The sequence below is a fragment of the Lepisma saccharinum genome, chromosome 3, assembly GCF_977018435.1.
Source record: "Lepisma saccharinum chromosome 3, izLepSacc3.1, whole genome shotgun sequence".
Classification (NCBI taxonomy): domain Eukaryota; kingdom Metazoa; phylum Arthropoda; class Insecta; order Zygentoma; family Lepismatidae; genus Lepisma; species Lepisma saccharinum.
The window spans coordinates 72,042,823-72,069,739 of record NC_139231.1 but is presented as its reverse complement, the minus strand read 5'-3'; the positions used below and the strand labels follow the sequence as shown (position 1 = coordinate 72,069,739).

The 26,917-nt window shown below is 38.1% G+C and overlaps 1 protein-coding gene across 1 annotated transcript in view; it reads right to left on the bottom strand.

The window, feature by feature from the left end:
- Positions 1-26,917, bottom strand: part of LOC145985126 (uncharacterized) — a 66,729-nt gene that overhangs the window by 8,545 nt on the left and 31,267 nt on the right. The window contains exons 7-8 of the mRNA XM_083118766.1: positions 16,639-16,733; positions 4,344-4,515 (exon numbers count right to left, since the gene is read on the bottom strand). Of these exons, the coding sequence (XP_082974892.1) occupies positions 4,372-4,515; positions 16,639-16,733 (239 nt within the window). The 3' untranslated portion in view covers positions 4,344-4,371. The remainder of the gene's footprint in view (positions 1-4,343; positions 4,516-16,638; positions 16,734-26,917) is intronic.

Genomic DNA, 26,917 nt, shown 5'->3' with positions numbered 1-26,917 from the left:
CGTACCTCCATAATATTTAATACCCATTCCTGTTTTTTCCAAAGCTGCCTTCTCAATGAAGTGCATAAAAATGCTCGCTACTATACCCGAAATGGGGTTTCCATCGCCAAGCCTTCTTTTTGTCTATAAATACTGTCATTGACATAGAAAAAGTTATATTCCGTTACAAGGTTATACCATCGTACATATTCCCAAGCAGTTAGGATGTCTATTCCTTTTCTAACAGCCACCTTAGTAAACAATCTCCTGCCCGCCCCCTCGGTACACTTGGGTATAAGTTAACAACATCAAAAACTACTTATTGTATCCTCGTCATCAATTTCCAGATTTTCTATACATTCTTTAACTTCTACGGCATTCCTAACGCTATATTGGGTGTTCTCATTTACCTTCCTTATTCTTTTTACCAGCAATTTTGCTAGCCCATATCCAGGATGTTCGTATGTTGGTATAATAGGTCTAAGTGGTATGCCTTGTTTGTGTGTCTTAGGTATTCCAAAAGCAATTGTATGTTGCCAACTTTAATTTCCTTAATAAGGATTTCTTTTCGCTTGTGCCCAATGTAATGCTTGTCTCTACCCCTTTTTTGATCTCTCTTCTAATCTTATTAATAGGGTCTTTCTCTATTTTCTCAAAATCGTTACCTTTAAAGCTATCTTCTAATTTTTGGTGATATTCCTCTCTGTCCATGATAACCATCTTGTTTTCTTTATCAGACCTAATTAGAAATACGTTATTCGCCTTCACCCATTTTCTTACATTTTTTAAATCGCGTCTTAGGTTTTCGTTTACTTTCTCTTTCCGTGTTCTATCTCCCCCTTTCATGTTCGTTTCCTTTTAATTTCCAGATTAAAATGGGGGTATAAACCGTTGAGTGTAGGCATGATTGAACAAAAAACAAGAAATACAGTTTAAAATACTAGGGAAATGTATTAGGGAGGCACATGGACAAGTCGAACGTCTTAATAAGGAATGCTATAGATTACATTTGGAAGTTAGTGGGGAACTAGACGAAGTGACGTGGAACCGCATTGAAGAGAGACACTTTAGAGCTGTGGATAAAGCCAAATTTAGGGATAGTAATACTATAGAGAGGAAATTGATGAAATTAAATTGAATAGGAAGGATAATCTAGAGAATAAGAAACAAAAAACAGAGGAGTGGGGAAATAATGAGAACATTTTAAATTTAACCACCCACGAACCACCTAAAGAGTTGATTAGGATTATGAACAAGGGGCAGAAATTTGCAATAGGGGTAGAGAAACTTGAAAAAGAGGAATTCATAATAGCAGCAGAAACGATCGTAACAACTATTGACGAAAGGGAGGATAAAACTGAGGTTAGACAAAGGATACGTAATATTGTAGAACAACACTTGCAAAAAGAAATTAAAAAGGAAACGAACATGAAAGGGGGAGATAGAACACGGAAAGAGAAAGTAAACGAAAACCTAAGACGCGATTTAAAAAATGTAAGAAAATGGGTGAAGGCGAATAACGTATTTCTAATTAGGTCTGATAAAGAAAACAAGATGGTTATCATGGACAGAGAGGAATATCACCAAAAATTAGAAGATAGCTTTAAAGGTAACGATTTTGAGAAAATAGAGAAAGACCCTATTAATAAGATTAGAAGAGAGATCAAAAAAGGGGTAGAGACAAGCATTACATTGGGCACAAGCGAAAAGAAAATCCTTATTAAGGAAATTAAAGTTGGCAACATACCAATTGCTTTTGGAATACCTAAGACACACAAACAAGGCATACCACTTAGACCTATTATACCAACATACGAACATCCTGGATATGGGCTAGCAAAATTGCTGGTAAAAAGAATAAGGAAGGTAAATGAGAACACCCAATATAGCGTTAGGAATGCCGTAGAAGTTAAAGAATGTATAGAAAATCTGGAAATTGATGACGAGGATACAATAAGTAGTTTTGATGTTGTTAACTTATACCCAAGTGTACCGAGGGGGCGGGCAGGAGATTGTTTACTAAGGTGGCTGTTAGAAAAAGGAATAGACATCCTAACTGCTTGGGAATATGTACGATGGTATAACCTTGTAACGGAATATAACTTTTTCTATGTCAATGACAGTATTTATAGACAAAAAGAAGGCTTGGCGATGGGAAACCCCATTTCGGGTATAGTAGCGAGCATTTTTATGCACTTCATTGAGAAGGCAGCTTTGGAAAAAACAGGAATGGGTATTAAATATTATGGGAGGTACGTTGATGATATCTTGATTATAGGAAAGGGGGTAGCACTGAACAAGGTTTTTGAAGAATTAGAAAAACAAGACGAAAGAATAAACTTCACTAGGGAAAACTTAAGCGATGGAAAAATCAATTTCCTGGATCTTAGTATCTTGAAAGAAGGGAATAGGATTAGAACAGGAGTACATCATAAACCCCTATCGGGGAACTTATATATTAACAAGGAATCGGCGCACCCCGAAATAACAAAGAAAAACGTATTCCTTAACTTTTTTATTAGGGCCGGTAGACTATGCAATAATGAAAGAGAAAAAGACAACGAAATTCGGTGGATAAGAAAAACAGGATTAAAAAATGGATACACAAATAGAGAAATGGATAAGATAGCGGAGAGAGCACGGAAAATTATTAGGAAAGAAGGGGATCAAAAAGAGGGGGAAAAAATCGAAAATAGGAGGGTAAAGTACGTTGGCATCCCTTACCATCAATCCGTATCGGAAAAAATCGGAAAAATAACGAGAGATTTTGGAATCGTTTGCGGGATGAAAGCACCAAAGAATGTAGAAAAATACTTCACCGATTATAAGAAAGGAAAGACAACTAGGGAAATACCGGAAAAACAGAAGGGGGTTTATCGAATAGAATGCCAATGCGGGAAGGAGTACATAGGACAGACGGGCCGAAATATGGGTGAAAGATGGAGCGAGCATGAAAAGGACATAAGGGAAAAAGTTCCCAAAACGGGTCTCTCAGAACATATTTTGGAAAGTGGGCATAGAATCGCAAAAAAAGAGGTAATCAGAAAAGAGGGGAGGAAATTAGGAAGAAACGTGTATGAAACAGCGAGTATTTGTAGAGGGGGGAAGAGTAATCTTAATAGGGACGAAGGAAATTTGGAAGAAGGGTGGATCAATTTCCTCAAAAAATGGGATAAAGCCTGGAAGATTGAACCCAATATCGGTTTCCACGTCACTCCGGAAGTTATGCAAGCTGCAAGAGAGGAACGTGAATTCACGTTGGATTTGTGACGTAATAAGGGGAAACGAGAAAATTAAGGGGAGGGGAAATATTCGTTGAGAATTGACCTTCATGTGGATAGATAAGCACAGTTGGGTAGGAAAGGCCAAACCTGCAGGTTGCATTGTGATTTATGCAGGTTTTTTAGAATTTTAACTTTTTTAACTTTTTTACCTGTGAATAGGTCTACTGTATAAGTTTTATTAGGGAACGGCTTGGTTTTTACGTACTTCTAATAGCAAAAACTTAATATTTTAAATGTACCCTAACCAACCCTTAACCACAATCCTCATATTACATTTTTGACGCAGTACTATGCCAAGTACTTAGTTTTTATACGAACCTGAGGAAAGAGATAGTCAATCTCTGAAACGTCGTTCTACAATAAGAGCACTATACTCACATACGTAAGTACAATTTTTAACTTTCCTTTTCTATATTCAAGATAGTGTGATTTGCAAAGGACTTCGGCCTGACCTTACCCAACCATGCCCCAAGGAAAGGTCTATAGCAACAAGCAAAGGACTATCACGGAACTGCAAGGAAAATTGATGCTGTGACTCCTGATGTGTTGGTGGCTACATTCTGTAACATGGAGAGATGTGTGTGCAGGCATGCATTGATGCTAATGACAAACACTTCCAACACTCGGTGTGACGTCACCATGCTTCTCATACACCAAGCTATGTCTGTGGAAAATTTCACTACATTATGACCAATACATTGATTTTTATAAGCGAAAATCAGGGGCAGAGAGTGAGTGAAACACCCTGTATGTAAGGAATGCAACATTCAGTCCCACTTATATTCAGTTCCTCGATTAGTGTGGTTAAGAACTGCAGACGCTATTGTGTTACAGGACTTCTATTTTAGCTTCCCTCAGAGAACAACATGATTCTCTGATTCTCCTAAACAAAACTACAATTGATATGTCAAATTGAAAGATTTAGATGTGTTGGTATCATCAATATTGATATTTTCAGTATCATCAATGCCTATATTTAACAGACATTGAAAAATCGATATTGCACAGCCCCACTATTTACATGCATATCAGTTATCAAAAATTAACCACAAATCTGCTTTAGTACAACCTAAAACTCACCATTCAGTCATAGGTGTAGATGCAGCCCTCATGATTTATTGGTCTTCCTTGAGGAACCTTCTTTTCTGTTGCCAGTATCTCTCGAACTGGAACCTGCAATTTTAACATGCATATGGCGCTCCCAGATCAGTTCATTGTCCATTTTTAGGGCATACTCCACAGATTTTGCATTCTGCAAGAAAAGCAAAAGTTAAATTAAAATTTTGAATTACTATTTCAACTTTAATCAAGCCAACATATTTATATTATTTCAGCCAATACAGTGAAGAAAGAGTACAGAAAAGCATGACAGTTGGAATGAGGACATGCAAAATTGTTGGGGATGAATCAGGGGTGGAAAATAGTCAAAAGGTCAAAATTGTTGATTTAACTGACTGAAACACAACAAAATAAAAAACTTGCAAAATACTGACTACTCACTGACCAATTTAATTACACATATAAATAAATTAGAACTGTCAAACTGAAATGGTGATTTATTTTTGAAAAAAATATTATTTAAAGTGGAAATCAAAGAACTTAAGACCTTCTGTAAACCAAAGCTCTTGCACCATAACAGTGTTGCCAACTTATGAAAATAAAATAATCCACAACCTACAAGGTGCAAAGACATTCCCTTTGTTAGCCGACGTGGAATAAACAGTGTTTCACTGATGACATGTTGGAAGTGAATGTACATTACATATGTAAAAAATGAAAAATCAAAATGTACATCTTGCCTGGTGACCGACTTTCAGACTCACCCCAGAAGTTCCCTGGTTCAAATTCCAGCATGGGTGTTATTTGTGAGTGTCCCTTCATCAATTGCATCTAATGATCACTCATCTTTATTGTCGGGAATAACCAAAAGTGGAAGAAAAGCGACGCTAAATAACGAAAATCAATTACAAAATTTACATCTTATCCCCAGGAGGTAAGATGGTTCCTTGCTAAAGGATTAATTTTTCTCTCATCTTTTCTAAAAAAAAAAACTTTTGCTAGAAGAATGTGACACATTGAGATAAATTAAGTTTTAAAACCGGGGTTTGTTGATTAAATTTATTTGGTGTTTGGAAGTGTTATGATAGACAATATAGAGGAAAGTAAATACTGAAGGCATTGAAACATTAACTTAGATTCTGAAGTACGTTCCATATACAGACCACCCAATGTGCCATACACAAAACTTACATTGTTCGAAGAATTAATATCCGAAATATATCTACTATTTGATAATCGCTTCCTGTTAGATGTAAACTGCGATTATCTCACTCCAAATAAACCAGAAAGATTGATTTTTGATTCATTTGGACTAACGCAAATAGTTAATAAACCAATCCGTATCACCAAAAAAATTAAAATGCTGCTTGACATCATAGCTGTTGACAATACAGAAGTACTGTTTAAAACTGACATCACTGTCCCCATCGGTAAATCAGACCACTGTATTGCGTACGCTGATTTCTTGTTGCAGAAACCGGAACCTCACGCGAGTTACGTTTATTGTAGAAATTTTAATGCCTTCAATGAAGAAATGTTTGCAAAAGATATAACTGATGTAGATTAGTCAAAGCTTTACTCACTTGATGATGTTAATGATAAAGTGGAGTTTTTGACCTCAAATATACAAAATGTTTTTGACATGCACACACCACCAAAAATCGTAAAACACAATAAGAAAAATGCACCGTGGATCACCAGTAATGTTAAATTGTTGATGGGAATCAGAGATAAGGCACTACGAAAGTTCAAACGTTTGAACAATCTAATCGACTGGCAACTATATAAAGAACTCCGGAACTTTACAACAACTGTCATAAGACAAGAAAAGAAATCTTATCTCACCTTCAAGTTTGGCAGGAAAAATTTAAACCGGAGAGAAACATGGAGCGAGTTGAAACAATTGGGTATTGTTAACAATAAAATGTCTCACGATAAAACATCATAAGTACCACTAAAAATTTAGATGCTGTTAATGACCATTTTGGTAAAATTTGCAATGAATCTGAAATTCCTCCTCCACTTAAGGCTCAGCAAATAAAGCATTTCGAGAACAAAACCTGTTCCACCGCTGAACAATATTTTAACTTTACTGAGGTAACTGAAAAAGATGTACAAAAACCTATTTATAGCATACGCTCAAATAGTTTTGGAGTAGATGGTATCAGCACCAAAATGCTCAAACTTTCTTTGCCTTATGTATTATCTCCGCTAACGCACGTCATTAACTCCTCTCTTTCCAGTGGCATCTTTCCTGAAAAGTGGAAAGAAGCACGAATTCTGCCACTTCAGATAAAGCAGATCGCCACTTCTTACAATAACTTTAGGCCTATCAGTCTCTTGCCTGTGCTATCTAAAGTACTCAAGAAAATAGTGCATTCGCAGAAGTTAAACTATGTTAACATGAATAATTTACTGCTCCCGCTGCAATCTGTATTCCGTGAGAAACACAGCACAGCCACTGCTCTTGCTAAAGTAGTGGATGATATTCTCTATGCCATTGATAAACAGCAAGTCACTATTTTAGTATGTCTGGAACTCAGTAAGGTTTTTGACACAGTGCAGCATGATTTATTATTAGCTAAACTTAAATATTACAAGTTTTCTTCTTCAACATTAAACTGGTTTCAAACATATCTATTTAACAGACGTCAAAGGGTCGTATTACATAATTCACCATCTCACGTGTCTCAACCTATAACGCTGAAAGCAGGTGTGCCGCAAGGATCGATATTAGGCCCCCTCCTCTTCACCCTTTACACTGCAGATTTGCAGCAAGTCATAAAATTCTTCACTCCACATTTTTGCGCAGACGATACCCAGTTATATTTCTCAGGTCATTACGCTTCGTTGGAACATAAGCTTCAGTCACTAAATTCAGACTCGAACATAGTCAGATACTGGTGTTTATCTAACGGTCTTTAAATAAATCCAGAAAAATCTACTTTCATGATCATTGGTTCTAATTATTCAAGGTCGTTAATCAAAAATATTAAGATCGAGCTCAAAATAAACAATATGCCCAATGTCAGGAATGACACTGCTAAAAATCTTGGTCCGATTTTTGACGAAATTTTTGATTGGACAGAACATGTAAAGACACAATGTAGGAAAGCTTATGCAACACTCAGGAATCTGAATCGTTTCTGTGACTTCCTCCCAAAGGATTACAAGCTAAGACTCATCCAAGCATTAATCTACCCATTGTTCAACTATTGTGATAATGTTTACGGCCCTCAACTCTCGCAAAAGCTCAGTAACAAAATACAAATGATACAAAATGCATGCTTCAGATACATTTTTCAAGCAAAAAGGTCTGATCATATTCTTCCATTTTTAAATAACAATCAGGTTCTTACCATGGCAAACAGAAGGAAGTTGCACTATCTCTGTTTCATATGCAGCATACTGACAGAAGGTAAACCACAGTACCTGTTCGAGAAAAGCATTCCTGTAGGAAAATCCATCAGTATGTTACCTGTAAGCGGAACAATTTCGATTTACCCCATCATTCTACCACAGCCTACAAATCATGAAAGATGATGTCAACTTCGAAAAAGAGGAATTCGTCATTGCAGCTGAAAAAATAGCAGGAAGATTAGATGAAAAAGAGGATAAATCTAGTGTCAGGGGTAAACATACGTGACATCATTGACGAACAAATGCACCTAAGCATAAAAGAACAAGGCCCACCTGCAACCAACCATAGGACACCAAAGGGGAAAATGGAAAGTAAGCTTAGGGGGAGTCTTCACAATGTGAAAAAATGGGTTAAGGATAATGATGTGTATTTGATTAGATCCGACAAAGAAAACAAAATAGTTATCAACGGGTAAGAAGGAATACCATACTAAGTTGGAAGATAGTTTTAGAAGTAATGACTAGGGAACGGAAGTTTAGGTAAATAAATGTTTTTTCTGCGATAAGACAGAGACCCTCGTTTTTGCCAAAATTCTGATCATAGCCTTATATGTCAACTCAGCAAATTTTATTTTACATAAAAACACATATTTTCCAGTTTTCCGTATGTAAATACATATTTTGCGAATTTTTATTTTACATACATAAAATCGCTCATTGACTTCAGCTACCTCGAAATCTTCCAAGGAAAAATGTTTATTATCCGCACCTCTTTCATATCGAGAGTGCTAGGTTTGTTTTGTCTTTGAACAAGCTCGCTGGCAGACTTTTGGCGCCTCGTCTACGATCCTACTGGGGGAAAATATTACCCAGATGAGGCAAATGCACAACGTAATGCAGAGCTTCGAGAGTGTTTCTGCTTTTGTCATGTTCTGATTCGGTGCTTGTGCAGCATTAGGTGTTTTCTCGTACGATATGCCAAAAGTTAAGGCAAGTGTTTCATCTCGTTTGCAACAGTTCTGTAAAGAATATAAGGATGTGTTTTCAACTGATGGCAAAGTGTTATTTTGCCAACCGTGTGGTAAATCTATCGCAGCTGACCAACGTTCGCAAATTATGCAGCATTTAGGTAGCAACAAGCATGTTGTTGCTTCTTCACGTTTGAGCGGCAGACAGGCACTTATCGGGCAACAAACACCATCTACTTCTGGGGAACCGTCGAAATTGTCCGCGTTTTCAATGGACTTGTGCAGAGCTTTTGTGTCCGCAGAAATTCCACTGTTCAAATTAAAGAACCCTGATTTACGAAACTTTCTCTCGAAATATACGAACTTCGAACCGCCTGACGAATCAACGTTGCGAAAAACGTATCTGCACAGGTGTTACGAGCAAACCTTACAACATATTCGCTCACAATGTGCGAATCAAAATATTTGGGTATGTATTGACGAAACTACAGACTCCACCGGTAGAAAAGTGGGAAATGTGATTGTGGGAGTGCTACATAATGACGTAAATGTCTCAACGATAAATTATTTGCTAGTGTGTAGAGAGCTAGCTGGGGCTACACATGTAACGATAGCAAGGCTTTTTAACGAAGCAATGCAGCTATTGTGGCCGGAAGGCATAAAATTTGACAATGTTCTTCTCCTAGTGACAGATGCTGCAGCTTACATGAAAAAAGCTGCAGTAGGCCTTGCCGTTAGCTATCCCAAAATGGTGCACGTTACATGTGTGGCTCATGCGTTGCATAGAATATGTGAAAAGATAAAAGCTCTTTATCCCAACGTCGATAAACTGGTTTCAAATGGGAAGAAAGTTTTTATCAAGTCGCCTAGAAGAATAGACATTTTTAAACAAAAATGTCCTGAGGTTCCCCTTCCCCCTACACCTGTAGTTACGTGGTGGGGCACTTGGTTGGATGCAGCTGTATATTATGCCCAGAACTTTGAAAATTTTGTATCTGTTGTAAACGATCTCGACAAAGAAGAGAAATGTCTATAGAAATTCTGCAAGAACTGTTGAAGGATCCCTCCTTAAAAGTCGAATTGACATACATCTCAACAAACCTATCCTTTCTCTCTAATTCCATACGAAAGCTTGAATCGTCCGCGAACACTTTGGCAGCTTCCGTGGGTGAAGTCCGTATAGTAGAAACGAAACTGGAAGAACTCACTGGATCTAACTCACAAGTGCTAATGTCTAAATGTACGGAAATTTTTGGGGAAAACCAAGGTTTTCAAACTTTGTGCCAAATTGCACGTGTTTTGGAAGGTGAAGTAGAGGAAGAAGAAGCTTTGGAAAACTTCAGCGTTAGTGACATTTCGTGCTTCAAATATGCAAGAATTGTTTCTTGTGACGTGGAGCGATCTTTCTCACAATATAAGATGCTGTTTAGAGATAATCGCCACAGATTTACAATGGAGAATTTGGAGAAAACTATGGTGATCCACTGCAACTCTTCCAAAAAATAGCTCGCTAAGTGGTAAGCATTTAGAAACTGATTTCAGGTGTTTAAAATGCATGTAATATTTTGTTTTTGTTACCAAATGGTTTTTATTTTTGTCACATATTTTCCTGTTTTTATCACATATTTTCAATATTTATCTAGGGAACGGAACTTTAGGTAAATAAATGTTTTTTCTGCGATAAGATAGAGACCCTCGTTTTTGCCAAAATTCTGATCATAGCCTTACATGTCAACATAGCAAATTTTATTTTACATAAAAACACATATTTTCCAGTTTTCCGTATGTAAATACATATTTTGCGAATTTTTATTTTAAATACATAAAATCGCTCATTGACTTCAGCTACCTCGATATCCTCGAAGGAAAAATGTTTATTCTCGCACCTCTTTCAATATCGAGAGTGTTAGGTTTGCTTTGTCTTTGAACACGCTCGCTGACAGGCTTCTGGCGCCTCGCCTACGATCCTATTGGGGGAAAATATTACCCCACTGGATCTAACGCACAAGTTCTAATATCTAAATGTACAGATTTTTGAGGGGGGAAACCAAGGTTTTCAAACTTTGTGCCAAATTGCACGTGTTTTGGAAGCTGAAGTAGAGGAAGCTTTTGAAAACTTCAGCGTTAGTGGCATTCGTGCTTCAAATATGCAAGAATTGTTTCTTGTGACGTGGAGCGATCTTTCTCACAATATAAGATGCTTTTTAGAGACAATCGTCACAGATTTACAGCGGAGAATTTGGAGAAAACTATGGTGATTCACTGCAACTCTTCCAAAAAATAGCTCGCTAAGAGGTAAGCATTTAGAAACTGATTTTAGGTGTTTAAAATGCATGTAATATTTTGTTTTTGTTACCAAATGTTTTTCATTTTTATCACATATTTTCCTGTTTTTATCACATATTTCCAACATTTATGACACATAAAAAATAAATATTTCTGAGTTTTTTAGCACATAAAGTTCCGTTCCCTAGTAATGACTACAAAGAAACCAAAGCGAACCCCATCAATAAGATTAAACGTGAACTTACAAAAGGCATTGAAACCAGTTTTACTCTAGGAAGCGCGGAAAAAAAGAAACTACTTAAGAGTGTTAAAGAAGGAAATATTCCCACGGCCTTTGGGATACCAAAGAATCATAAGGAAGGGATACCCCTCAGACCCATCATCCCCATGTATGCGCATCCGGGTTATGGTCTAGCTAAAGAAATGATTAAGAGTATGGGGAAAATTAATATGGACACTCAGTTTAGTATTAAAAACTCCCTTATGGTCAAAGAAACAATTGAAAAACTTGCCATAGAAGAACGAGATGCAATATGTAGTTTCGAAGTTATTAATCTGTATCCCAGTGTCCCCCGGGACAAAGCTGGGGATTGCCTGTATAGATGGTTAATGAACCTAAATGTTGAAATCTTGATCGCCTGGGAATATGTCAGGTGGTTTTTTCTCATTACGGGGTACAATTACTTCTATGTTAACGATAAAATCTTCCGACAAAAAGAAGGGTTGGCCATGGGTAACCCCATTTCCGGCCTCATGGCCAACATTTTCATGCACTATGTCGAAAAAGCTGCCATGGAGCATGTGGGGGGAGGGGTAAAATACTATGGGAGATACGTAGATGACATCCTCATCATAGGGAATGAAACTAAACTTGATAGCATTTTCAACCAATTGGGCAAGCAAGATCCCAGAATTGGTTTTACCAGAGAAGATCTGGCCAACGGAAAGATTCAATTTCTAGACTTGTGCCTTACTAAAACCGGACAACGGATTGTAACTGGGGTCTTTCATAAACCGTTGGCTGGCGAGCTGTACCTCCATAACAGATCCCATCATTCGAATAGAACTAAGTTAAATGTTTTTCTTAACTTTTTCATTCGTGCCAAAAGGCTGTGCAATGACGAAAAAGAGGAAGAAAAAGAAGAAGAATGGATAAGGAATGTGGGTATAAAGAATGGGTATACTATCCGCGACATGGAAAAAGTAGCTAGGAAAGCAAAGAAGATGGTTAGACAAGAACTATCGCAAAATGATAAAGATGAAGATGAAGATAAAACAGAGGTAGGAAAAGATGAAAAGAACACATATTTTGTCGGGATTCCGTATTTTAAGGGTGTTTCCGAGAAAATTGAAAAATCCGTAAGGGGATACGGGATAAAATGTGGGGTGAGAGCAGCTCGGAGCATTGAAAAACACTTCACGTCCTATAAGAAAGGGAGGGGAGATAGGTGTGATAACCCTGAAGAGCAATAGGGAGTGTACAGGATAGTATGTGAATGCGGAAAGGAATACGTGGGACAGACCGGGAGGAGTATGCAAATTAGGTGGGGTGAGCACGATAAAGATGTAAAGGAGGCTATACCCAAGACAGGATTATCTCAACATGTATTAGTTAACCGGCATAAGATATACAACCTATATATGCGCAGATAATAAGAATAAACTCAATAGGGATGACGGAAACTTGGAAGACGGCTGGATAAACTTTTTTAAAAAATGGGATAAAGCTGCAGGGAATAAAGATGAGATGGGCTTCCATGTTACCCCTGAGGTTAGGAAAGCCGCCGAGGTGGAAGTTGAATTCACCTTGGATTGGTGACTCACAAGCCCCAGTTGGAGAAAGACCAGAGGGGAGGGGTTTTCCTTCTCCATGTATGAGCTGACACCGTGCATTCGCCTACCCCGAGCACCGATTGGCAGTTCGCCTTCATCAACTTTGAACGTTCTTTTGTTTTTTATAGAGTATTGAGCGGTTTTAGTATGTGTATTTTACATCATTTTTTTTAGAAAGTGTCTTTTCCTATACCTTTGACCTAAATCCTCAACCAACACTTTCTCGACGAGGCACCATGTCAGGTGTCTGAAAACATCACTTCAACCGGAAGAAGAAGGTAGTATAACCTTCGAAACGTAGTTCGACAAATCTCACGCTCATATACGTAAGTTACTGATTTTTAATCTTTTAATCTTTAGTTGATATTCCATTGTGAGCAATTAGCACATTACCAGTATATAGAACGAGGTACCCAACGCTTAACGGCATATGGGAAAGGAAGAGAAGAAGAAGTGATCAGTGCTTAGAGTCTCATCTTGTCTACTAGCTTTCTAGACCACATATACTTTTCTTTTTAAGTAAGCTGCCAAATTATTGTTGGTGCTGAATCAACATCGAAATTTTGGCACTTTTACCGAGAATCGAACACGGAACTGTACTTGCAAAGGGATCAATTATAACAAGAAACTCGTTCATCACGTAATTGGACTTTGAAACTAACTGTGATAGCAAGCCATATAAAACAATTGGACAATTGTATCCTGTGAAACGGTAGACAAAGTATTGTTCATGTCAACATTAATCTATTAACACTATAACAAAAACTAACCTAAGTTAATCTCTAGAAGAACATCTTAGTTGTTAAGTTAGTCCTAAGCTTATCACGATAATAAAGTTTCATGTTTATGCAAAATCATAGCAGTCTTGACTAGACACAATTTTTCCCTGCAAAATATGAATATTTTATGCCATCTATTTCAAATTTGTTTGACCCAAGTTAAGCTCTTTCAACAAGTATCATTCATGTTGGAGTAAAGATAAGCTCGCTCAGATTAGTTTTATTTTATAATTGTGAACGTACTATATTTTACATTGTAACTAATGTCCATAGATACCTTGAGAAAATCAACTGTAAAATGGAACATAGATATTGTAGAAGCTATGCTTCTATAACAGAAAAATCAAACCTATGCCAGAAAAATACAATTAGCCCAGTCAATAAAGGTTTCATGTCGGGAATAATTTCGTAAAAGCTGAATTTTGGTCAGTTGTTAGAACACTACTAGTAGTGCAAAATCCCAAAAGTCCCCTCCCTGCCCCTCCTCGTGGTGCTTCCCCCCAAACATCAATTTCGCAGAGATTAAGTTATTGACCTATATCTCCATAACCAAGGAGGGGCAGGGACTTTTGGGATTTTGCACTACTAGTAGTGTTCTAAGAACTAACCAAAATTCAGCTTTTACGGAATTATTCCAGACATTGGCCTTTTTTTGTCCTTCATTGACTGGGCTAAATGCTGCAGTTTGGGGATGTATTTAAATTTGAATCTTAGTTTTAAGTCCACTTTATGCACCCAAAGGCTAATAGGGACTGGACCTACAGTATAAAGTGGGATCCAAACCACTATGTGCCTCCACCAGGTATCGAAGATTGGGAATGTAGTTTAACAGAAAATGCAGGGTGGAATACATGGAATTAGTAAAGTAATATACATAAATTAATTACTGTCATATTGAATGAATAACTGTATATTCAATGATATGCATATTTATGTTTTTCGACAGGAATTCATGTTTGGACAAGAAAATAATAATTGACCACACTACTGGTAAGAACAAAATTTTGTATATTAACTTTAGTTGCAGTATGAACATAAACACAACCAATATTGGCAGAAATAAGTGAGTTATGGTAATGGTCTTCATACTGTCACCTTAACATATTTTAAGTAGTGTGGGCAATCATTCTATTCTTGAAAACAAACCCTAACCAGTGCATTAATTATTGCACATATTAGTGGATCATAACATTCATACGAGTAAATACAGGGTTATTATAAATGATTGACCTGATTTCATAAATTCACTGTAGCTTTATTATTTGACATATTGTCAAGAAACTTTGCAGACGTGTAGAAAAACTCAAAAAGTTTTTTTTTTGTTGCAGGTTCGCTTCTGATTTCTGCCACGAGAGCGCAGCAGTGAGCATTTATTCAATATGGCGACAGGCAGAGAGAAAGCTTATGTTGTGCTCGAGTTTCTTTCACATCAGTCTGTTGTAACAGTGCAACGACATTTCCGAACGAATTTCAACAAAGATCCACCAACTGCCAAGTTCATTCGGCGATGGTATGCACAATTTACAGCTTCAGGATGCCTCTGTAAGGGGAAATCAACTGGTTGGCCTACAGGTACTGAAGAAACGATTGAGCGCGTGCGAGCGAGTTTTGCACAAAGCCCACAGAAGTCGACGAACAAAGCAAGCAGAGAGCTGAACATTCCACAGCCTACCATTTGGAAGATCTTACGGAAACGATTGAAGCAAAAGCCTTGATAGGGACATGCTGCACCGAGTGTGGGAAGAACTTGATTATCGACTTGATATTTGCAGAATTGCTAGGGGGGAACATATAGAGCACTTGTAATATGTCACAAAAAAACAATTTTGAGTTTTTCTAGACATCTGCAAAGTTTTTTGACAATATGTCAAATAATAAAGCTACAGTGAATTTATGAAATCGGGTCAATCATTTATAATAACCCTGTATATCAATTGAGAAAATTTGGTGGCTGATGATATTTAGCACTTGTAATTAAAGTTTAATAAATTCCAAAGTTTTCCAGAACATTTCAAATACTTTTAGACCATTTTATAAATCTAAAATATAAGGGTTGCCCAAATGAAAGTGAGACTCTTGTCGTAACGTCATAGTTTAACTACACAAAAGTTTTGTGTTTACTCTGGTAGGTGGCTTTGTATGTATGAAAGCAGACTGGTATGGTCTGATGGCGCAGTGTGTTGTTTATTTGTGCAGAAGCACGTTCACAACTTGGATAAGTATGGGATGGAGGCATCCCAACTCATCACATCCAAAAAAGGGTCATTCCTCCATTAGAGCTGGAAAAGTGATGCTCACTTTTTCTTCGATGACAAGGGCCCAGAGCTTTTGGATTGGCTGGATGCAGGTGGGACTATCAAGGCAACCACATACTGCACTACCCTAAACAAACTGAAATCGGGCCTCAAGAGTAAGCGACCTAACATGTTTTCAAATGGGGTTCTTCTGATGCACGACAACGCATGCCCTCATGTTGAACAGGTGTGCTGTGATCTCCTGATGCGTTTCCGCTGGGAAGTCCTCAAACATCCTCCCTACAGCCCCGATCTCTTGCCCTGCGACTACCACATCTTCAGGCCACTAAAAAAAACATCTAAAGGGCCGCCGGTTCGCCAACGATACGGGGTTCCATGCCACCATTGAAGATTGGTTCCGCAGTCAACCACGGACGTTCTTCGCTCAGGGTGTCCATACCCTTGTGACGTTCTGGGACTATGTGTAGAGGATCACACACCCATGGATCACTTTTACTTCCTGTATGTTCATATATTCCAACCAATAAATCATTACAGAAAAAAACCAAGAGTCTCACTTTCATTTGGGCAACCCTTATATAAATAATATGCAAATGGCAAGTATCCAATTTTGCATGCAAATCAAATTAAATTTATTCTAAAAATATATGGTGCATACCACTGCAAGTATGTCATTGCTAAAAATGGATAGGCAATGGAAGAAGACAGAGATCAAATTATTAAGTACAGTTGGAACTTGATATAGTTAATTTTGAACACTGTTTCAGTTACACAAGCACATCTTTCTCTCACATTCTTGATGTTCCCAAAAGAGCCATCATCATACATTACGTACCATAAAGTTTACGAAGCCAAAACCACGTAATACTTTCACAGCTTCAACTGGACCGCATTCTCTGAATTTTTCCCATAAATGTTTTTCTGTTATACCTGAAAGTTTAAAAAGAAGGACGTATTACCACATGAATACTATCATATGTTTAGGGACAGAATTGTGGGTTTTGTACATACATAAGCTAATGCAGGGATGGAAACTTAGTGAAAGGGTCAAATTTATTGACTAAACTTGAAAAGGGGGGGGGGGGGTTATGGTGAAACTTATACTTATAATTTAATTTTATATATATAACACAGGAATAGGGTCAGAAAAGGTGCCAGAAGGGCGGATAAATACAAATGATGAAGGAGACAGTAAACACTTACCACACGAAGAGAAATAATTCTATATTTCGCGATCTGAGTCGCATTTTCAAGATAGAAGATAAAAGATCGACGACACTCAGAGAAGAGGCACAGAATATTGACCGTAGCGTCTCTACAATCATTGTTGCCAGAAACAGTTGATAGAAAACAAGAAGTACTTTAGCCAGAGTTTACTGTAAGGTGGATGGGTAGTTTCAGGGAGGAGAGACTAGGTTGGAGGAGGGTTCGCTAGGTTGAGTCCGGGGGGTATAGTGGCGTGCATGCCTGCTATATAGGCCCTTTCCCATCGCCTGTGGAAAGATGTGTCAGAGTGGGAGGGGGGGGGGTAAAAGATGGATGATGGCAACACGGAAGCAGTTATTGAAGGTGGTGTTATGGCTATTGGTGTGGATGGCAACTGTGAAATCGGAATTTTGGGTGGAGCAACGGTGATTATTTATCCTTAGATTCAAGGGGGTGGAGGTTTCGCCTAAGTAGAAGTTGCCGCAGATTTGGCAGATGAGGGTGTAAATTAGGTTGGATGAGTGGCAGGTGCCCTTAGGGTGAAGGGTGAACTCACCTGCCGCTGTGGGGATTAGGAGGGTGGGGGAGGTGATGAGTATAATCACCGTTCCTCCACCCAAAATTTCGATTTCGATTTCACAGTTGCCATCCACACCAACAGCCATAACACCACCTTCAATAACTGCTTCCGTGTTGCCATCATCCATCTTTTACCCCCCCCCCACTCTTACACATCTTTCCGCAGGCAATGGGAAAGGGCCTATATAGCAGGCATGCACACCACTATACCCCCCCCGACTCAACCTAGCCAACCAGTAACTCTTTCCTCTCCTCCCCGAAACTACTCATCCACCTTACAGTAAACACTGGCTAAAGTACTTCTTGTTTTCTATCAACTGTTTCTGGCAACACTGATTGTAGAGACGCTACGGTCAATATTATGTGCCTCTTCTCCGAGTGTCGTCGATCTTTTATCTTCTATCTTGAAAATGCGACTCAGATCGCGAAATATAGAATTATTTCTTTGCGTGTGGTAAGTGTTTACTGTCTCCTTCATCATTTGTATATATATATACAGGGTGAACATAAACTATAGGGACAAACTTCAGTAGGTGATTCCTGATAGGTAAAGGGAAAAAAAGTTCATATCAACATGTGTCCGAAAATGCATATTTGCCAAGGTAGATGGCACTGAAGAACGACATCATCTTCTCATAACAACACTCACAGTGTGCTTTTTTGTGTTGGAGATTGTGTGATTGGAGCTACGTCGAAGCACCATGGTCCATTCTTCATACCAGGAACAAGCCGAGGTGGTCTTCGTACACGGTCAAGCAGATGGAAATGGTCCAGAGACCCGTCAGCATGATGTAAGTCAAGCGACGGTGTTGTGTATCCTACATGAAAACCGCTACTATTGCTATCACCTGCAACGTGTGCAGGGAATATCCAGCGGATTTTCCTCCAAGGGAACGGTTTTGTCTCTGGTTTTTGCAACAGGGCACCACCATATTGGGATTTCTGTCGTCAGTCCTCTTCAACGATGAAGCGACCTTTGGTAGAGATGGCATTGTCAACCTAAACAATCGTCATCTGTGGGCTACAGCCAATCTAATCAGCAACGGTTCAGCATCAATATACGGGCAAGGATTATTGGCGACTACCTACTTTGACCATTTGTACTTCCACAATGCCTTAACGGACAGATGTATCTTGATTTCCTGCAGAACATTCTGCTTCACTTGCTTCAGAATGTGCCTCTGGCAATACGACAGGTAATGTGGCTGATGCATGATGGAGCTCCAGCCCACTTTGGCATTATTGTTCGTCAACACCTCAACATCTTTCCCAGAAGATGGATCGGACGAGGAGGCCCTGTGGCATGGCCCGCTAGATCACCGAACTTTAACTCCCTTGATTTTTACTTGTGGGGGCATCTGAAAAGTGTTTTGTATCCTGAGCCACTTCCATGTTCAGACCCTTGAACAGCGTGTCCGTGTAGCCTGTGAAGCTATTCGGGTACAGGCTGGAACATTCGAACGACTGAGGCAATCCATGATGTGACGTGTTCACACTTGCATTGAATCTCATGGAGGCCACTTTGAGCACCTGTTGTAACATGGATGAAAGTCATTGTAATGTGTACCGTACTAATTGCTTTCTTGCAGACTCACTGTCCATTTCCGGACATATGTTGATATGAACTTTTTTGTTCCTTTACCTGTCAGGAATCACCTCCTGAAGTTTGTCCCTATAGTTTCTGTTCACCCTGTATACACAGAGGAATAGGATGAGAAAAGGTGCCAGAAGGGCGGATAAATACAAATGATGGAGACAGTAAACACCACAGGAAAAGAAATACGTTGATATTTCATGACCTAGGTCACATTGTCATCGGAGAAGAAAGAGGTGCACAGAATCTGTGCTCCTATACTTCGTGAATCTGTGCACCTCTTTCTTCTCCGATGACAATGTGACCTAGGTCATGAAATATCAACGTATTTCTTTTCCTGTGGTAAGTGTTTACTGTCTCCTTCACCATTTGTATATATATACTATTTGCCACTATAATCCCCGGACTAAACCTAGCCAACCAATAACCCTTTCCCCTTCTCCATGAAACTATCCACCCACCACCCACCATGCAGTAAACACTGGTGCATTTGTTAACTATCAAATGTTTCTGACTACACTGATTGTACAGACACTACCATCAGTATTTGGTGCCCATGCACTACGTGACACTGTGATACTTCTTTCTTCTTCAATGATAATGCGGCAAATACTGCGAAATATCAATTTATTTCTTTTCGTATGGTTGGTGTTTACTGTCTCCATCATCATTTGTGTTTATCCACCCTTCTGGCATTTTTTCTCATCCTATTCATTTGTTATATATATTATTGAGCCCCTGAGGTTAGCTTTGAAGCTCATTCCTCAGATGTGTGTCACATTTTCTGCTGCACACAATCTTCTTCCACTGGCTATAACTCTGGAATTATTCGATTGTCAATGGAGGGGGGATGGAACTTCCGATTTGGCGAAGTTCCCAATGTAAACAAATGGAATACAGATGATTGCCTTCAAGTTTATTTTGCTATAGAAGATCATTCCAAGTTAGACTAATTTCAGAAAAAGTTTCCAGGTAATAGCCTTGGATTTGGATGAAATTTGGCATGATAGTTCAAACATGTCTGGTAGGCTATTATACAAAATATTGGGTTTCCACGAACAAAAGGTGACCCACATCTGAGGAATGGGCTTCAAAGCTAACCTCACGACTCAATAACTTCAGAAATGTTGATCACAGCTGAGTGATGTTTACACGGTCACCAAACCCATCCATTGGACAAGTGAATTGTATCAAAATACCCACAGCTTGTTTGCGTTAGGAAATAAAAATATCCAAAATATGCCTTAAAAAGTTTTACATTGAAATTACACCTGTAATCCACCTAAGAATGTGGTATAACTTTTCTATTAACCGTCATGTGGGCTCAAGAGACACATTAGGTTGCCTTCATGTTACATGTGACTGAAGGTACAAGAAACGGAAAAATCACTGGAAAATGGTGTAGTACAAAAGGCATGATGATACAAAAGTAAAGTTGCACACACTATATAATCAGGTTTCCCTAATGTGTGTCAAAATATTAGCTCAGGTGGAAAATAATATAGTACGATGGATATGTGTAAAATCGTGCATTTTAGTGAAAAAAGCATGAAACTTCAAATGTAGTTTAATATCAGTCTTAATATCATTTTAAAGATTAGAGGCATTTAAAATACCCTGTTGGTCAGCAATGGCAGATGTTTTCAAAATGGCGGCCGATTTATTAGTATATCTCTAGACACAATTTTATTCTTTGAATTTTCACTTGTTCTTGGGAGTATAAGATAAAATTTCCTAAAAAAAGTTGTGAAAGTGAATATTCATAATAATTAACGGATTATATATTTCATTGAAAAACACAAGGTTCATTAGCAAAAATCATGATGATAAACATGTCTGGAAAAAAAAAAACATTTTTGGACTGGAAAACCTGGAAATGTCAAGGAATTTCATAATCAAAACATCGTAGCAATCCTGGTCACTTTCCTTGATTACACAACTGCATGAGAGTACCTGAATGGTCCATGTTTCGCTCAACCCATCCTGCAGTGCTTACTCATGGGTAAACTGCATACCTACACTTGGCAATAGGCCAAGTTCACGAGTTACGTGCACAACAGTTGCTTTTCCCCTAACACAAAACATTTCCCATCACAATGTTGGTCTTATTAGTGTGGCCGATATGTGCAGATAATTTGCTGAATTCTGAATTTTTGTGATAAAAGCATGAAACTTTGAAAGTAGTTTAATATCGTCTTAATATCATTTTAAAGATTGGAGGCATTTAAAATACCCTGTTGGTCAACAATGGTGGACATTTTCAAAATGGGGGCCGATTTATTAGTACATATGTCTTGACACAAGCGTTATAAATGAACTTTTATTGGTCCTGTTTGAAGATTTATCTCTGTTATTGGTCAAAGGAAAGGAAACTTTCCAATAAGGCCTAAAAAAGCATTCTAAATCCATATTAATGATGAAAAATACTTTGATTGCTTATGTATAAGGAGCACATTTTTCAAGATTGTTTATAATAGCATGTTGCTGTTCAAACTGCTTCAATTTTGAAGTCTGAAGTGTAATTATTATTCAGCACTTTAGTTACTAATTTATTTCAAGGATGCAGATATATAGGTTGTATACATTCTAGGGGCACAAACACAAACAAAGACTGAACCATTTATAGTCAGGCGATTATGTGCATATATTTGATGAATTGCGCATTTTTGATAAAAGCATGAAATTTGGTCTATAAATTAGTAATATCATATCAAACATTTTAAAGGTTGGTGACACTGAAAATACCTTATGGGCATTTTGATACTATCGTCACTTCTCTTACATTGTAGTCACGGAAAATAATGCAGAAGACTCTATAAAATGAATTACTACATTATAGCAAAGACGTCTGTTAACAAGTAAATGATGATTGCCTAAATTGCAGGGGCGATTCATGAATATTGATACCCTATGATTTGCATGTGTCATATGACAGTTATATCTGCATCGTTGAAATTTTATCAATAAATATAAGATTCTTTTATTGACTCAATTGAGGTTACTTCGAAGGACCTTATAGAAAAATAATAACGTTATAGTCATGCAGCAATATAAAGCCTGCAGATTCTTGTCTAGATGTCATCGATAACTAATAACATCTTTATAGTATCACAATGAGAGTAATACATGGCATCACCAAATCTAACGCACCACAATGCCAGGGGTCCCAGGTTCAAATCGCCAATAATTTCTTACTTGGGACTGGCAACACTGACAAAGCTGTGCATGCTTTAGGATTCTGTGCCTGCAACAGAGGTATATTTCTCAGTGTGGAGGTGCGTATGTGCAAGTAGCAGGAAGTTGAAATGGCTGCTGAAATAGTGTTCAGACGGACGACCTTGTGCAACGTGTTGATGAGAAAATGTGATCCACTTGCCGTTTCACCATTACTGATCTAGGCAAGGAGTTTCCTGAAGTATCTAATAAAACATTGCACCGAATTGTAATGGACAATCGGGGTTATCGCAAACTGTGTGCGAGGTGGGTGCCAAAAATGTTGACAAACACTCACAAATAGGGTGACCAGACACATACATGTAAAAAAAGAGGACAGAGCATGGTGAAAAAGGAGGACAAAGTCATAAAAAAGAGGCCTCTGCAAAAAATGGCAACTCATTTGCCATTACTCACAATTTTATCAATATATAAAAAAAACCTACCAAGACTTTGCTCACTTATAATTCTGATGACTTTTTAAAATAATTTCCTCTTACCTTTAAGCAACGAAAGCAAATTATTTAACCCATGACAATCATAACTAAGAATATCTATAGTTTGAAGCACACAATTTTCCTCTTTTTACAATTCTTGGATCTTAGAATGTAATATCACCATAAGTGAATGCAAATGTAACAAGTAAGTTTCGCTTTAACTTATTTCCAAAAACCGAATTAAAATTTTAGGTAGTTTAGATTGGGTCAAAAAATATGATTTTAATGTCACGAACATTTCTAGCAGTCTTTCAACAGCAGGGAAAAGTGACAGCCACCTCAGACTTTACCTCATATTCGTTTCTTCCAACTTTTAAAAGCTGGATATTTTCTTGCAAGATCATTGATGAATTTACACTTTTGCTTTGTTATTTCATAAAAGTAAATATGACTTAATAATCAAAATTCTCACTACAAGTTTCTGTACTGTGTATGCATGACTCGAAAATGAACTGGCTGACCTCTGTGGCAGAGTGTTAAGCACACCGTGCCAAAATGGCAGAGGTCCCAGGTTCGAATCCCAGCCTCGGCATGGGTGTTCTTTGTGAGTGTCCCTTCATCAAAATCATATCATCGCTCATCCTCATCTTAGCGATTAGCCAAAAGTGTCAGAAAAGTGAATTAAAATAAACCATAACAGACAATCAAAAAGGAACTGCTCAAATTACATGTGTTTCACAAGTCTCAGATTGTGAAGCAACGAGTTAGAATAATACATACTAATGACTAGGGGTGTGCGAGAGAGTACTTTTTTGGTCAGGATGGGGAAGGAAATGATAAAAATTTCCCGATGCTGTGAAAGTCGTGAATTTTACGTCATTTCCCATTCTTTCTATTTCTGAGAAGTATCAAGACACTTACAATGCAGAAAACATCAAGAATTAACCACTTTTTTAAAACGACTACTCGGGATCCCGAAATGTCTGGAAATCATTTCCTGAAGTTGGGATTGAGACGGGAATTTTTTTTACAGACTTTTGTGGATCCTGCACACACCCCTACTAATGACTGTCAGGAAAGTGACCATGTTTAGCTCCGAGATGCTAGGTGAGCCTTGCTCTAATATTTAACGCACCCTAAGTGATATGAATATCATTATGTGTGGAAGCATTCTCTATGCAGAACATTTGCTAAGGTCGATCCTATACTCTTTCTAAGAAAGGAGTACATTTGCAGATTTCTAAAAAATCCGACCGGAGGCCGGACAGACAACTAAAAAAGGAGGACACGTCCGGATAAAAGATGACGTCTGGTCACCCTACTCACAAAGATGAAAGAATGAAATCAGCATGTGATTTTTTGGCCCAATGGGAGAAGGATTGGGATGACTTTTTTTTTCTCACATACTGACTGGAGACGAAACCTGGATATCGTACGTCACTGGTGAGTCAAAGCAGCAATCCATGCAATGGTGTCACTCCGGTTCACCGATGCAGAAGAAATTGAAGAAAACATCATCACATCACAAAATCATGGCAACCGTGTTTTGGGACCAAAAAGGTGTAATCCTTGCAGAATTCCTGGAACCGGGACGAACCATCACAGCAGATATGTATTGCCAAACACTGTCTAATGTGAGACGTGCCATCCAAAACCAGCGAAGAGGAACGTTAGGGCTGGAATTCTGCTTATTCATGACATCCCCTGCCCACACACAGCTGACCGTACTGTTGCAACAATTAAAAAATTCTGATGTGAACGTTTTAATTACCCACCATACAGTCCCGATCTTGCCCCTAGTGATTACTTTCTGTTCCATCATCTCAAAAAGTAGCTTGCTTCGCAACGTTTTGATGATAGTGAAGTTCTCAAGACATCAGTTCTCGACTGGCTGAGATCCCAGGTGGCAGATTTCTATGCAGAGGGTCTACGTAAACTTGTTCCACAGTACCAAAAATGCTTGGGAGCATCATGGTGACTATGTAGAAAAATAGACAGGGTATGCACTTGTATAGCATCAAAATAAAAATTTTCTCACTTGATTTTATTCTCTGTAATAACCAATCAGCTCTTTTTTTTGACATGCCCCTCATACATCACAGTTCAAGTCAGTTCGACTAGTAAATGTGGTTTTTGACATGTATCCCACAACGAGCCTCACAACAGGAAAAGAGGAAAGACAATTTGAAGGGGTGTAGGCGAGAAAGGAATGTTCTCCAAAATTTGCTTCATTTTCTTTGGGTGGATGAGGAAAAGAAATAAATTTTCTCTAAACTTCCTCTTAAGCGTCAGTCTCCTTGAATCATTAAATCAACCTGCCCAGATTAAGGGAAGGCCACTGTGGACACAAACACAGACTCTTATCTTGCTCTCACTAACAGCAGACACTCTAAATCGGAAATGGCTAACACTGCTACCAGAGACTGAGGCATGTGTGGAAATTTTAAAGTGCGGCTATGTGGATAAATGTGCAAGTGAATTTCCGCAAGGATCTGATCCTTACGGCGTTCAACTTCAGTTGTGAGCTCCGCAGGCTGAGTTTTATGGAGTTGATGAGCGAGTATCATAAAGTGGACGTTTGCGTGTTCGATTCCTTGCTGCAACATGTTCTCCTAGTTTTTCAAGCTTCCCAAGATCAATTCTATCATTTTCCTAATGATTTCCTCTAAACCTTCCGTGTACCTAACTATGTAGATGCGGTGGCTATAACGAACGACAAGACATCCTTTGAAGATGTGATTTTATGATGTTACTAAGAGCATTTATTACTTGTACTAATATTTCCTCATGTACTGATTATAAGCAATAATTTGAAAATTAAAAAAAAAATGATTAATGGATAACATTTAATACCGTTGTTAAAGTGCAAGAGACTCGTTCAAGTAGCATTACTAAATGGTTCAGTCTTTGTTTGTGTTTATGCCCCTGGAATGTATACAACCTATATATCTGCATCCGTGAAACATGATAATTAGTAACTAAAGTGCTGATAATTAATGATTACACTTCAGACTTCAAAATTGAAGTGGTTTGAACAGCAACATGTTATTATAAACAATCTTGAAAGACACCCCCCTTAAACATAGGCAATCAAAGTATTTTTCATCATTAATATATATTTAGAATGCTTTTGGAGGCCTTATTGGATCTTTCATTTGTATTGTCAATGTACATGCAATCTTGACCCTGATCTGTACATGGGAGTTTTGCAAATGAGGTTCAATTTCTTGGCCTTGTTTTCGATATGAAATTAACCTGGCAATAATCTCTTTGCCAACTGAAGTTCTAGTCTCAGGGATCTCAACCTTCTACACATCCTTAGTCAAACATCTTAGGGCGCTGATAGAATGGTACTGATCCACATGTACCGTCTGAACTCCATTATAGTTGTTTTGCCTAATTCGTCAGAATGTCGTTCTTGGCTTCGCATCCTTAACACTCTATTCATTTGCATATGCATTCGGTACCAGTACGGTTGCGAGTTTATATGTGGGGGCATTGAAGCTGTTATACGAATGCAGCAACTTACTCTTAAATACTACCTTCATCTACAATCCATGCCTTCCCATCAATCATACTGCACCATCTCTGATGAGAGAAGGCTGAATATGTACCACCTACATACTCATGCCACAAGACCATTCAGTGTCCATGTAAATTAGATCCTTTCAGCACTTTATGTTGCTGGCAATCTGCCAGGCATTTCCCTGCTTACTTTGCCTATCCCCACTTTGGAATTTCCTGTACCTTGAGACCCTAGCTTTTGCCCTAGTCCCAAATAATCTTCTAGTGAAGTTCACAAATTGCACAAATAAAAATATTAACACATTAACAATAACTGAATTATTACCTGTACCTTTCGAAAAATGATGTAACAATAAAATCATGCTGTTACTAGTTATTTATGTTTATTAAACAATTATCTTAGAACCAATATTTATACATATTTGTGTAGTTTTCAAAATATATGTTCATTTTAAAGAATGAGACTAATTAAAAACACTGACTAATGTAAATTACAGCTATTTGTAAACACACTCAAGAATAAACAATTGAGCACATTTTACAATTTTGTTTATTCCTAC